The 15738-nt window shown below is 33.6% G+C and overlaps 1 protein-coding gene across 3 annotated transcripts in view; it reads left to right on the top strand.

Annotated features, from left to right (window-relative positions):
* The window catches only part of EXOC2 (exocyst complex component 2), a 210240-nt gene that overhangs the window by 76045 nt on the left and 118457 nt on the right, over positions 1–15738 (top strand). For all 3 annotated transcript variants that reach the window (XM_006918860.3, XM_025051694.1, XM_006918862.3), the window contains exons 8-11: positions 8136–8281; positions 8416–8497; positions 9261–9363; positions 13815–13933. In XM_006918860.3, the coding sequence (XP_006918922.1) occupies positions 8136–8281; positions 8416–8497; positions 9261–9363; positions 13815–13933 (450 nt within the window). The remainder of the gene's footprint in view (positions 1–8135; positions 8282–8415; positions 8498–9260; positions 9364–13814; positions 13934–15738) is intronic.

Below are 15738 nucleotides of genomic sequence, written 5' to 3'. Positions count from 1 at the left end.
GTGTTTCTAACTCTGAGACTTTTGTAAAAATGTAGGCCAAGAGAAACTGACATATGCTAAATTTTGGGTTCCACTTACCTGACATCCTAGCTCCAAGGTACTTATGCTGATTTGAAAGAAACCCATCAAATGAATCAATTCTTATTATAATATTAATGGCTTAAAAATAAGTTTTCCTCTTTCACGCATTTAGTAAACATTTGACAAGGAGCAGTAATGCCCAAAGGAATCTTATTTTTAAAAATAAGTATGGCATATGATTTCTCCATAGTAGAGTTAATAACTAAAAAATTTAAGAACCATCACATCACATCTTTAGTGATTCTGTGCAAGTAGGACTGTGTTATCAAGTTAGTTTTTACACTTCTAGCTTAATTTACTCCCGTGAACAGAGCTTACTGAGGTTTTTCTTTTTGTAAATATCTGTTCATAAATCTAGGGATCTCTGATAAGAAAGTATTTTCTAAAAGGTAGCTTTAATTTGACATAGGCTTTCTTTGGTAGCAGAATTTGACTACTTGGATTTCATCCTAAATTTATGAGTTTAAAAGCACTTTAAATATTTTTCTTTCTAGTTGTTGTTGTTTTTGTTGTTATTTTTTGCCTTGAGATTTTGCCTTGTTTTCGTGTGCGAACCAAGTGACGAACTTGGTTGAAATTAACATATTCTGAATTCAACCCAAATAAACATTTACTAAAGCTATTTCTATATTAGCATAGTCAGACATATTAAGGTCTTGGAAGGATATTTTTTACTTAGTGATGTTATTTTCACTAAAAAAGTTGTCATTAAACCACAATATCTTTAAAAAAAATAAGATTATTTCAGTAATTTTTAAAAGATTTGTAACAACAAGCTGACATAGTATATTATTGTATCAATTAAAGAAAATACATATTCGTTAAGGTTTTGAAAAAATATCTGTTTCAAATGTTAGGTTTAGCATAGTGTGTTAACATAATTTTTTTCTTTTAAGAGCAGTTTAGAAAATGCTCCCTTGGGACTTGTGTTATAAAATTTATAAGGGAAATTATTTTATTTCTTTTATAACCACAAACCTTTTCTAAAATTCTGTCATAATCACTTTCTACTAAAGTTTGCTCTTTTTGAATAAAATTGGGTGTAACATAACTGGTCACTTCTTTATGAGACTCTCTTCAGGACTTTCTGGTGTAAAAATTTCCCTTAAAATATATTACTTTGTCCTTTTTTTTCTAGAAACATTTTTTTTTTTTATCAACTTGATGTTAATATTTACTATCTTACAATAAGGTTTTGCTAATTCAATTTGACCAACATTTATTTAAGACTGTGTGGAAGTATCGTACTCAGTCCAGCATTGGATACGCAGCTGGAAGACATGTGGCTCCAGCCCTGTGAACATGTCCTCTGTCCAGGGATTATAGTTACCTGAGACTTCAGAAGCTGTACAACTAGGGAATCAGAAAATAGCCCCATGTGGCTAGTAGCTACCATATTAGACAGTGCAGGTATAGACAGTGTAGTATAAGTATTTGTAGTAGCAGCTGTGGTAATAGTAGCTAAAACATTTTCAGTGTTCACTAAACATTCTCTATAGATTTAGTACTCACAATAACTGTATGAGGTTTTAACGATTATCTCCATTTTAGAAGCCCAGAAATATCAAATGAGTTACCTAAAGTCATATGAGTATTCAGTGGCAGAGTTTATATCTAGAAATCTGGCTTTAAATTTTTGCTTTAAACTATAGGCAGACCTTGCTGTGCATGATTTTGATATGCATGAATTTCAGTTTTACCACAGTTTAGTTAAATATACCTGTTCCCTAGCAACACAGTTTAGATTTCAGTTACCACGGTATATTTGATATAGTTGCATAAAATACAAACTTGGTTGCTAGCTCTTTTCCATAGATCAGTCACTCTGTAAATAACAGATGTGCAAGTGATCAGTGACCAACTATGCCTCTTCCGAGTCTGTTAGTGACCGGTCACTGCACATGTGTTATCACTTCACCCGCAGAGAGCCTAGTGGCTAGTTGTGTGGCCTTATCCCCCAGAGATAAATTCAAATGACATTTAATAGAAATGGATAATTAAAAGAGGGGATTGGCCCACAAAGATGAAAGTGCATCAAGAAACAAAGTGATAACAGTGTAAGTGAACTCAAATCTAACATGGCCGGAGTTACAGAAGTAGTTCATAGTGGGAATGCGGACACTGCCGCTGTTCGAGAGACTCAAGCTGTGCAGATAGAGGAACTCAGTGAAGGTGAATTTATTGATGGAAATGAGGAAAATGTGAAGAAAAAGATGAAGATGTTTTACAGAAAGCAGTGCCTAGGGGAACACTCACAGATAATCCATGACATTAAAAGTACAAAGGATAATAAATTTAGAAATGAGTATAATTTGTCAAAGCACATAAAAGATGCTTGATACATAGTATAACTTTTACGATGAAAAAAGAAGGCAAGCAATCTTGGCAATTTTTTTACAACTTGCGTTTTCAGCGTTTCTAATGTTTTAAATTTTAATGTACTAAATAAATAATACTTTTATTGCCTTTTATATTCTTATTTATTTATAACCAACAGTGAGTTTTTAGTGTTTCAACAAACAATTTTAAAAGTTACAGAATGGAAAATACAGACAAATAAGCAGGAGATTAAATTGTGGTGCAATAATACTCTGCTGGTTCTAATCCTATGATATTCTGGAGCCTGCACAAGAGGCACCTAATTGAAAGGTGGAGTGGAGAGAATATCAAAGGAGGGAACATGAGTCTTAAAAGAGGAATGGGAAGTAGCCAGGGAAGAAGAGGTTCGTGGGTGGGCAGCTAAGTAGATATGGGTTGTCCCATGCAGAGCAAGCAGGATGAAGAGGAAGGCACCAACTTCAGAAAGGAGATGGGCAGCATTCCAAGAACCAGGATCCAGCGGGACTGGTGTGCAGAAATGAGAGGTGAGGGTGCCAGATAGACAGCGGTCTGCTCATGACAAGCTTTCTGTGTAGTGCTTTGGAATGTCTTTATCCTGAAGATTGAGCCAGTGAAAGATTTTAAATAAGGGAATGATATTAACTTTTTAAAGAACATTCTGCCATTTGTATAGAGAATGGATTAGAAGGGAGCTAGACTGAGACAAGAAGGGAAACCAGATAGTTTACAATTATGATGTTAAGAGTAAAGTGCCAAGGACTTTTAACCAAAACAAAGGTGATGAAGGTAGAGTGGATGGTGATGAGAGATGTTAAGGAGATGAGAAAGGCAGTATTTGGTCACTGATTGATGTGAAAAGAAGAAAAAGGAAGTAGTCAATTATGACCTCCAGGTTTCTGGCCTCAAATAGAGGAAGAAAGAACAGGTTTGGGGCATGAGGAGAAGAGCAGAGAGGGAAAAAATTCGGTTTGATTTATAACATGTTGAGTTTGAGATTGCTGAAGGTCATACCCATAAATATCTTTTTTGTTCTCAGTACTTCTTACCTGTGTTACAATGAACACATTAAATAACCTCTCTCTGTTTTAGTTGCCTGCACTATAAAATGCGGATAAAAATCATGCCTGTCTTATGGGATATAAGCAAGTTTAAGTGATTTAACATATATACACATTTTTAGAAGGAGAATTTAGAGTAATTAATATAAAGTTCTTAGACTAGCACTTAGCATAGAGTAAGTACTCAATATTATATGTCTAGTATGTCTTTATGTCACCCACAAAGGTTTCTTAAAACCTTTTTTAAGTTATGAGGGACCTATAGGTGCTAAAATCTTTTTCTCCCTCATGTCATCTTCATTCTTTTCATTCCACTTCCTCAGTTCTTCCCATAGAATCTGAAAGTTGATGTCCATTCAGGAATCTTTTCTTCTCCATGATGAAGCCTGACCAGCTATCTGCTTAGACTCAGGGTCCTGTTCCTGTACCCCAAACCCCTTAAAACTGCTGTGCTCCTTCCTGGTTATTGCCCTCCTCAGCTCTGCTGTCAGAGTTCATTCAAAGGGAAATTCTCAGGGTTCCTCTCAGGGACTAAGTTGGTCCCATAGGATAATGCTGGGATGTCTCAAGAAATGCTCTCATAGTATTCCCTTAAAACAGCGAGGGATTATTGAATTGTCTCCCCCAGGAAAACAGGAATTTATCTTTGGGATGGCTCAGAATAAAGGACTTCTTTGTGATTGGTAAATTCATTTAAAAAAATTATTGTATGTTCAGTGAAGATATATATGTAAAGATTAGTCTTAAGGTAACAGACATATTTTTTATTTTTATTTTTATGTTTTGATTTTTTTTTTTAATAGTTGTAGCTTGAGATATAGATTTGGGAATTATCAGCATAGGGATGGTAGTTGAATGAACAGGATTGAATGATTTCACATGAGAACTATGTGTAAAATTAAAGAAGAAAGCCAAGGACTTGAAACACTAAGGAATATGAGAGTCAAATTTGTAAAAAAGGAACTTACTTTTACTCAGTGGTATGATAGTAATGTTTAACAACTGGCAAAAAGGAAAAAGAAAGAAAAAGACAGCTAACCCTAGTATTAGTGTTTCTAGTGTGTAAATTCTCCTATCGTTGGTTTCAGGCTCCCAACCTGACATTACTGAATGGAAGTGGAGAAGAGATGAGAACAGTTGGCTCTTGTGAGCAGTATGAGCCGACTTCTGCTCTTTTCTTATCTCTGAGATTCTGTTCTGTGTACTTTATGTGGTGCTGTGTAATTCCAGTATCAGGCACGGCTCTGTAAACAAGCATTTGACCATTTGTAATGATACTATTCATGAAATATCATTATGTTATTGATCTCAGCCTATCCATTGATTTTCTGGAATCTGTTAAGAGAAAATGAGACATACAATAGGTTGTTAGCTGTCTTTGTGACTCTGGTTTACTATGTATTTAAGTATAAATTTTAAAGTTACCTTAAATTTTCAGGCACTTTAGTGTTTCCTAATCTCTTTTAACTTGCTTTTTCCTGGGATAAATTGTGTCGTGCATGTGTGTATGGGGGGAGTGGAGCACAGTGCCCACACAGTGTACCCAGTTTACATCAAATAGAGAACACAGGTTGAAAGTCACTTATCAGTGCCATGAAAAGAACCAATAAGGTCACTTTGAAATAAGAGAAAGCATATTTACTTTAAACAAACACACTTAAAATTATAAGACAGCATTAGAATTACATGACTAGTTTTTCTAGATGACAGGAGTTCCTAGTACAATTAATTTTTTTTTTCACTGTTAAGGATATAAGACGAATGAGAAGTATTGGTTTGATTGGTTAGTGTGCATGTGCAGTGCTTCAGTGACTTTTTTTCCATCTTCTTTTTTTCAGCTTTATTGAGATAAAATTGACAGATAACATTGTGTAGAGTTAAAGCATACATGTTGTTTTGATACACTAACATATTGCAGTGCAATTATCACCTTGGCTTTAGCTATCACCTCTGTCACTTCACATAATTCCATTTCTTTTTCGTGGTGAGAACATTTGAGATTTACTCTTAGTGTTTTCAGGTATCTGATACAGTATTGTTCCCCCACTCCCTACCCTCCAACCCCTGGTAACCACCATTCTACTCTCTATTTCTATGAGTTTGCCTTTTCTAGAGCCTACATATAGGTGATACCGTGCAGTATTTGTCTTTCTGTACATATGACTGACTTCACTTAGCATAATGTTCTCAAGGTCTATCCATGTTGTCCCGTCTTACACTGAGGAAAGTTTTACTGCTCAGTCAGCCCTGTTATAGTGGTGACAGCCACAGTGCCATTATAGCTGCATTGCTGTTAGTGCTTGAGTTTCATATGTAACTGAGACGATGATAGTCACTGTCCAGTGAGCTAGTGTTGAGAGAGTCTCTTGGTGAGGAGAAAGGACCAATTTTCAGATCTAGACTTGCTCAGAGCTGGTAGTTATAAGATCAAGATTCATTCTGCAACCTATAAGACCAAAGGCATGTGGTTCAGTTAGATTTGTTCTGTGATTACACCTTAGATGTTCATACCTCTGCCAGCTGCATTAAAATTGGGTTGTTCCCGGTGTGAGAAGGTAGAGTGAGGATGTGGATGGATTGGTGCACAGGAGGATTGTTCTAGTAGGGTATTTGACAGATGTCTGACTGATGGCTTACTTATGGTGACCTTTGTGTGTGAGCAACGCTGCTGAGTTTAGTAGTTTCATTTTCTTTCTTTTTTTAAGAAATTAATTTATTGAGTAACATTGATTAATAACATTATATAAATTTCAGGTGTACAACTTTATAATACAACATTGTGTGCTCCTCACCCAGTTTCATTTTCTTATTAGTAGCCCTAGAGAATAAAGACACAAAATGCATTTTGTTAACTTCTGGTAATTTTTATCTGATGGCACAAATCTTGGTTTCACTGCCCTCATTTATTTTATTACTGGATATAATTGTTCAGTAACTAAAGAGTTATGAATTACCAAAATTCTATTTTGTGAATTCAATAAAATCCACAACAGAATAATTTATGGACAAGTTATGTAAATTATGATTATATTTTCTCTGCACAAATTAAAATTTTCTATATACATTTTTGTATAAATAAAATTATAATTTTATAGTTTATAATTTCTGCCTACAAATTTTTCTCTATAAAGTGTTTATATTTTATTTAATTATGTATGGATTTTCTACCTTACTTGTTTTCATACTTTTTAGAGGCGCTAAATTGTTGGTTGGTATTTTTTATTATCTTTAAAAGAAGATGAGAAAAATCTTATTTTGAACTCATAATTTTTGCCCCAAGTCTTTTCATTGTATATTAAAAAAAGTGCTTGGGGATTTAACATCCACAGCTCACACATAAGTAATTAACCTTTTAAAATATTTAATCTCATTCACATATATATTCATTTATGAAGCTTCAGTTCATAAAGTTTCTATTTTTATATGATAATTTTCTTTGCAGAAAAAAAGTTTTCACCCTAATCATATTTTAAATATTCATTTAGCCATTATTATGTGGTTTGGTAGCAGGAAGAGAATATTTTTTTTTTCTCATCTTATAGTGGAAATTTAATAGTCAGCATTAAATAGAAAGTGGTGAAAGTAGCGAGCTTGACAAAACAAAATTTTTACATCAGGCTTTTAAAATTTCAACAGAATTCAAGCATTATTTAGATAAAACAATTATGTTACAAAGACGACTTTTAACAAGATCAGGCCACCCACATTGTGGACTAGAGAATATGGCATGCAAGCCACCCAGTGAGACTGAGGTAATTTTTTCATCTTTGCTTAAAGTATAGTCACTAGACCAGATAATGTAGAAACTTTTTATGAGCAGTGATCAAACAGCTGAAAACAATTTATTCTTTTTCTCCTCTTGTGGCTAATTAAAAATAATTCACAAGTTGAAAAGGTTTAACTATTTTGACACAGTAAATTTCGCTTTAGATAAAGCAACTTTCATTATAGTGATTCCTATAATTTGAAGTCTTTAAGGTTAAAAAATTACATATACACACACATATCTATATCTATATCAATCAATCTATCTATCTATCTATATATATATATAACATGTCCAGTTTGTGTATAATATTATAATAATTAGCCAATTTAAGAAAGATTCATTAATGGTGATACTGTTAGAATTTGTTATTTTAATGCTCATGTAAATTTTGTGCCTGCTGTGTAAAGAGATAATTTTATCAAAGAATAAGATTGGTTCTAAAATATTTCTTTTGAACAACTTTTCTAAAAAATATTTTCCTTGTTTTGTTTGTTACCATATATGGAGATATTGAATCCAGGGAATTTAGTGTATGTGCATATGTGTATATGTGTGTATTTTAACACATTGTCTGAATTAATGAATTAACCTAAGGGTCCCTAATTGCCCTAAAATTTAGAAGAGTAGCTAAAGTAAATGTAGGTTCACATTAGAAATTTATGTGGCCCTGGTAAATATGGTTATTTTAATTGGATATCATTCTTAACATAAGAGAAGACTTAGCAAACCATGAAAGATCTCCCATATAGCTAACTTTTGAAACTGTTTATTGAGTTTTAATGTAAAGCTATAATAGCAGTCTAACATTTTGTTTCTTTTGTCCAGTTACACATTTTCTAAATAAAATCAATTTTTATCTAAGTTAATTTTTTTTCCTTTTAAAATAGGAGCAAGTAATACTGCGGACACATTATTTCAAGAAGTATTAGGTCGAAAGGACAAGGCAGATTCCACTAGAAATGCACTCAATGTGCTCCAACGATTTAAGTTTCTTTTCAATCTTCCTCTAAATATTGAAAGGAATATTCAAAAGGTAACGTACATATTTATATACCTGTGGTTATAGATGTCATAAATTTTAAAGAGTTGTGAACATATTTTTTATCTTAACCAAATGTCTTCACTATGCTTTACTGATAGTCTCCAAAATGTTTCTTTATTTTAAAGGGTGATTATGATGTGGTCATTAATGATTATGAAAAGGCCAAGTCACTTTTTGGGAAAACGGAGGTGCGAGTTTTCAAGAAATGTAAGATTTGTTTATTGTTTGTAGATCATCTACTTTTCTTTTACAGGAGGAATGTGGAATGTATTCTATAAAGAATGTTACATGTGTTTTAGTTTTCTTTATATGGAACTTTTTTTAAAATTTAGAACAATTACCTCAAAAATAACATTATGGCTTTTCCTACTAAGATGTAGTGAAAATGAGTAACCACAACTGTAGGATAGGTTAATCTTGGACATTCTTTGCCACTTGTAACCATGATGTTATTAAAAAATCTTTTTTATTGGAAAGAATCAGTTATAAAGATTTTATAGAGACGAAAACCTACATTTGAATCTTTCCTCTTCAGAAAGATCAATATATTTATGAATTAAACTAAACAACTTTTGAAATGATCTCTAATGGCAGATTTACAGAAAATAAGAAAAGCCTAAAATGTCCTATGGTGATGCTTTATCAACTAGAAGAAATATCACAAGGCTTTATTAAATTTGTGAATCTCAAATCCATAAGTATTCAGAAACTGAATTTTTTTACTGTAAATTTTTTATTGTAAATTTTTTTATCGTAAATTTACATTCAGTGAAGTACACAGTCAAATGCACATACCCATGTAACTCACACCCTAGACAGAATATTTTCATCTCCCCAGAAAGTTCTGTTGAGCCTCTTTTCAGTAAACCCCTATAACCCCAAAGGCAGCCACTGTTTTTTCTTTCCATAATTTGATTTTAAATTTCCATTCTGTAAATCTTGTATGTTCTTTCCTTTTTTAAAAAAATAGATTATGCTGAAGTAGAAACACGGATTGAAGCTTTAAGAGAATTACTTCTGGATAAATTGCTTGAGACACCATCGACGTTACATGACCAAAAACGTTATATAAGGTAAACCTTCTGTAAGAATTTTCACAAATCGCATACATCTGTACAGTGCTGGATACTTCATCGGACTCTTAAAGCTAATTTGGGGAAAATTAGACGATTGATGAAATGGTGAAAGGGAAGACACTTAGTATATAATGTAGGACACCAAAATTCTTTTGTATATTAATGCATTTGCAAATACTTGCTCTGTAAAGGCAAGAAAATTTTGCCAGTTTGGGGTAAGGAAAAGTAGCCTTATTGCTTAGTCACCTCTTCCTCCTGCTCAACAAGGGCTTACCTAACTGGATGGTAAGGGTAATGCACCTTGTGGATACCCACAAGCTACAGAGCAGGTGTTCCCTGTATGGTTTAGAGTACAGTACTGTCACACACTGTGTAGGAAATTCTTCATGCCACAGGAGTGGGCTGTGGCTCAATAGTAGATAAAATTCTGAAAGATTTTAGTCTTGAAAAGAAAGTTAGAAATGTAAAAAAAAAAAAATAATAACAGTAATAATGAAAGTAATATATCACGGAATATGATGAAAAGGCCTTAGAGGGGAGTAGTATAGGATAATGGGAACCAGTTATTCACTTTGGGTGACTGGTTTAAGTTTTCTTTTTAAATTTATTCATCTGTGAAATGAATGGACATATTGACACAATCTACATCTTAGGGTAATTGCAAAGATAATTAAGGATACTTTTAAGAATTTAATATAGCACCAGGCACATCATTAGTTGATAAATTACATAAATATACATAGTGTTACATACATATAGTGTTTATATCAGGATTTGGAGACAAAACATATAAATTATAAGCTTTTTGTATCTATGATTTAAAAATATTAACTTTATTTTCTGCTGGCATATTTTGAATGTGACCTTTATTCTCAGAATAGGCTGTTATTCAAACTTAATACCTTCCCACTTTAATTACAGAAGTTTATTGAATATTTCATAGTTATATAAAATGATAACTACATATATTTATGCATTTGGTTGTCATTACTATGTGACCATTGAAAATCATTTCTAGGTATGGAAAGAGGTTCTGACCTGAAAGCTGCTGTGTTTGTACTTGTGGAGGAGACAAGGCTCCATATTCAAACCCATATTCCTAGTAATGCAAGAGCACAGTAGGAGCATAAGCCATTGTCATTGTAGCACATTCATGTTGCTGAACAGGAAAGGAAGAGGAGGCTTTAGCAGTGGAGTAGAGAGCACTAAAATCAACTCGTGCCACTACTGAGCTTTTGTATTGCACCCGGACACCCATGCTAGATGCACTTTGTATATTATTTCAAATCCTCCAAGCCACCACACAGGGGCATTTGTACTGTTATACTGGTGAGGAGCCTGAGCCTCAGATTTTATTGCCTGTGCAGTGCACACAGCTAGAAGTAGTACTCCCATTTGTTGGCTCTCAAAGCCTATATTTGCTTTTCTCTAAGCAGCCTTCAAAATGAAGAATGTATTTTGGGATTTTTCTGGCTTGTAGAATTGTAGAAACTTAAAGTTGGAAATAAACTTTACGTTATCCAACTGCTTTTTTTTTTTTTTAATGTAAAAAGAGGTAGTGTTCCGGGAATGTTAATCATCTGGTCCAGGATCCAGTTGGTCAGTGTCATATCTGTGTTCTGCTGATTGTGCTTTGTATTTATTTTCTTGTTGACATCTATTAAATTTGCTGATAATATGTTAAATTTTATTGAGTGTATGATTTCTTTATGTAGTGAATTACCATTGATTATAGATAACTGTAATTCTTATGACTAACCTATTAGATATCGTTTTAAAGATGATGGGTGTTAAAAAAAGATTCTTTTAAATGATGTATTGAAATGCTTTTCTCCCTATTATTTTAAAGGAAAAAAAATTTTGATAAATATGTCCAGTAGTTAATTTTTAATCATTTTATTTTTGATGCTTTGAGAAGACACTGAGCAATTCTATTATCCTTTGTAAATTAAGTTTTTAGTTATTAATCAATAGGAAAAATAACATCACAACCAGGTGAGCACCGCATGGGGACAGAGACAGCTTTATCATCAACAGAAATACATCTCTAATACATCTCTCGTTCTCTTACATAATTGAAGTTATACATGATATAAGAGAAAATCAGATTACTACTGTATTATATTTTGTTCTCTATTTTATCTAATTAAAAACTTTCTGATTATTTTTACTCATTATTCTGTCTTGATCCATGTAGCTTTAGTGAGAAGCAAAGTTTGATATATTCCTTCTGTGTCAGTGTGATCTTATCCCTGGTAATTATTAAAAATTGTGTCATAATATAGCTAAAAACTGTAATTCTTAAATTTTAAAATATTGAGCCTATGCTCATTATCAAATATTTTAAATTTTCCCCTAAAGTTTTTTAAAAAGTATTCTTTAATGAGCAATTTTAAAAGAAATGGCAATAGCATGTATCATATTCTAACAAATATCTGCAAAATGAAACTAGTACTTATTTTTAAGCTACTTACTGAAAGAAAAGAAAAAAGTTACTGGATTAAGTCATGTAACCAAGGACAAGCCTAGCACAGGTTGTATTTTTGAGTTGAAACACTGAAATTTCTGAGAGAACATATTTATCCTTTATACAATTTTTAATGTAATACTTATTAATAAGATAATAGGAAGAGAATTATTATTAAAATTTGGAAGAACCTAGTAACCATACTAAAGAGACTTACAATTTTAAAAGTTACTAAGCAAAAAATGCTTATTGCTGTACTGCTCGAGAAAAAGCCTTTATAATGGATCATTTACATTTTTATTCAGTATTTAAAAACTAAAAGGAAGCAGCTTTCCTGAAAGGATATTCCTATATATTACAACTAATATAAAATCTGAGGATGTTATATGAGTGAAAGTGATAGGAGAAAGTACTGAAGAAGTATTTGGAGGCAAAATAAACCTACCCAAAGGGAATGCTAAAACAAATTCTCCCCACTAAGAAAGAATAAAATGACATGTTTTCTGGAGAAATGACACAACCTACTAATTGTCATGTTTATATACCAGTCAATTAAAGAGGAAAGCCTTGTGAGAGAGGAAGAATCAGACTGAGTTTTGAAAGCTTTGAAATGAATTATTTATGCCGAGCTAAATGTTATTTGTTAGATTATAGTTTTTTTCTTGGGATGCTGTTAATTGAATTGCCACTTTCTCAATACAGACACAACCTATTTGTAGCCTGTACATAGTCACGGGGAGGAGGCAAAGGGCCAGCTCTCAGGGTCAGCCCTGTGCAGTGTGAGCCAGGCTGCTGAAGGGCCTTTTTTCAGGTTAATCAAATACTCAGTTCTCCTCAGAAACCAGGCCATCTCCGTTAGCCTGTGACGATCAGGGTCACGGTGAATAGTTTCTAAATGTGATGTCAGATTTCTTCTCAATGTTTTATTTATTGCTAACTTATCACAAAATATTTCTCCTCCTATTAGTTAGTTGCTAATTGGGATGCCTATGAGTAAGGAAATACTCAGTGATGTAGAAACATGGGAGAAAAGCATAAAGTGATTCTCTAAGTGATTAAGATTTGGTTACAGTTGTAACCATTAATTACAATTTATCATTGAACAAAATTCTTTAACTGTAAGACAGCTTATGGTTTAAAAATAATTTTAAGACAATAAATTCAGCTTTTGGAGTTGTTTTAATTTGATTTGTTATATTTATATATTTTCTGAGGGCTGAGTGCCAAATCTTGAATAGTTGACAGAAATAAATCTATTTCAGTTGTCTATCTGGGTTTGGATATTTTATATACAAAGATGACTAAATATTTTAAGAACTATATTAAAACTGTGTATAATGCCCATCTCTATATTATATGTTCTAGAAAAATATTTTCTCGGTCATGAATTTGAGTTTAGACTTAGGGGTAAGTGCTTGTATTACCAAATCTCTTCATGTGATAAAATGGTCTTGAGTTTCAGTTGCCTCTTGTTTTGATTATGTAGAAAACAGTATCACACTGCCATCTACTGGCTGTATTTCAGACCAAAAAGGAATAAAAAACAATTGAAAAGGAATAAAAAAAATCAAAAAATTACTCACTAGATATCCTCTGCTGGCTCCCATCTGTGTTTTCTATAATGACAGAACTAAGTAGAAACACTCTGTGAACTAAATGTAAATACATATAAAGATAAGTTCTCATTGAGTACATAGGATCGTTAGTTGTCTTCGTGTTCTTTGTTGTCATTTTATAAAGTCCTAATTTTTTTTTAAATACAGCTTTATTGTTATTTGTTAAGTGCATGAAAACAGGTTTGAATGTATTTTATTTAGAACTAATTATTAGTGACTCATTGACAGCTGCTTTGCCAATTGATAAAAATTTAGGTTTTATTTTAAAAAAGTGATAATTTCGAAATATGCTAGCTTTCCTTTTGTCTTTATTTTTTTCCCGTATAGAGGAAACCTATTGGTCAGCTTTGGCCTTGCTTTTTCAGGTACCTGTCTGATCTTCATTCACCAGGTGACCCTGCTTGGCAGTGTATTGGAGCTCAACACAGGTGGATCCTTCAGCTCATGCACAGCTGCAAAGAGGGCTATGTTCAAGACTTGAAAGGCAAGGCCACTTTTCTTCCAGCGCATTATGCCATTTCTTATTGTCACATTGTGGAAACGCTTAATGATTAAAGGAATAATTAGTCAATTTTCTTGATATCTGTTATCTAGGGCATTTTTGTTTGTTTGCTTTTTGGCCTCTGGTAAGTATTATACCTGAATAACAGAACAGGGAAGAGTGAAAACTCTTTAAATATGCCTATTACTGTGGTTGACTGGCAGTATTAACAAAGGTTTGGTTTAGAAAACAGTTAAACTTTTGTGGGAAACAGCATAATATTAGAACTGATATTAGTCCTTGATAAATGCTAATAGTCCACTTATTATATTTTTCAAATATATGCTGAGCACTGCTATGTACCAGGCACTATGCCATGTACAGAGATACTGTGGTGAATAAAAGAGGCATGGTCCCACAAGGAATTAACATGTAACTAACCAAAAACAAAGTTGTGGCAAGTGATATAAAGAAAAATAATGGTATTCTAAGAGAGAAGAACTGAGGAGAATACTTTAGATGGCCAGTTTGGGAAGATGTCTCAAAGAATGTTCCATGTTAGCTAGGAACTGAAAGGATGTGAAGTGGTCTGCTCTGCCCACTCCGTCCTGAAAAAAGGAACAATCTTAGCAAGGTCCCTGAGGTAAGTTTGAAGGAAGAAGTCACAGCTGCATTCACATGCAGTTCTGTCAACCCACAAACACTGAATGTCCTGAATGCCTGCTATGTGCCAGCCACTGTTAGGTGCTAAGAAAACAGTGGTCAGTGTGGGAGACAAGAGCCTGGCTCTCATGAGGCTCACAAAATAGTGGGAGAGATGGACAAGGAAAGTGACTAGTAGAATACAGTATGCTACTTTTTAAGCCTGGACTTTGTTAGCTACCTCATGGGGTTTGGACTTTATCCAGAAGGCATCAGGGGAGCCATTAAGGGTTAGAAGCAAGGGAAAGACCTGATGAAATTTATGTTTTAGAAGACAACTCTTGCTTCCATGTGGCGAATGAATGAGAAGATGCAAAACTGGATCATTGAAGCTGGTTAGAAGTCTGCTATGATGATTCAGGCATCTCGCCTGCCATGAAGGTGGTGGATGTGAAGAAGGGGGTGGATGGATTCGAGAGATGTTCAGAATCTGACATCTGACCTCTGCAGCTAGTTAGGATGATGGCGCCACTGAGTTAGGGAACATAGAGGAGAAAAACAATTTTTTCCTTTTTGTTTGGAAAGGTTAATTTGGAGTTGTCTTACATGCTAGATAGTTAGATTTAAAGAGAGAGAGATTTGAAAGTTGTCTGCATATAGGTGGTCCCTGGGAGTTGATGCTTTCACCCAAAAAGATGAGAAAAAGAAGCAAACTTAAGACAGGGTCTTGGGGAGCAGTATTTACTGGGCTAGTAGAAGAAAAGTCAGCAAGAGACAAAGAAGGGATGGTCATGGTGCTAGGAGGGAAACAGGAGGGTATAATGTTATAAAAGCAAAGAGGAGAGGAATAATCAAGAGTTTTAAAAGATGAATAAGGTATAGAGACGTCGTTTAGGTTTAGCACTGAGGCTTTTGTTAGTGACCTTGGCAAATGCAGTTGCAAGTGGCCCGAGATGCCAAATCGATTGCATAAAATAAGACATACTGATACTTATTAAGGTGTCCGGGAGTAAATGAAATAACATGAGAACAGTCCTGGAACAGAAGGAAGTATAATGAAGAGATCACATCATTTATTACAGCATAGTTTTGTTCTGAATTAGTTGGTGTAGATTTGAGTACTTTCTAGCTGTGATTCTTTTTTTTTCTAGTCTTGATTTTTGGAA

Source organism: Pteropus alecto, unplaced genomic scaffold (genome assembly GCF_000325575.1).
Source record: "Pteropus alecto unplaced genomic scaffold, ASM32557v1 scaffold58, whole genome shotgun sequence".
Lineage (NCBI taxonomy): Eukaryota > Metazoa > Chordata > Mammalia > Chiroptera > Pteropodidae > Pteropus > Pteropus alecto.
Note: the sequence above shows the minus strand (reverse complement) of the source record. Positions and strands in the feature narration are given on the sequence as shown.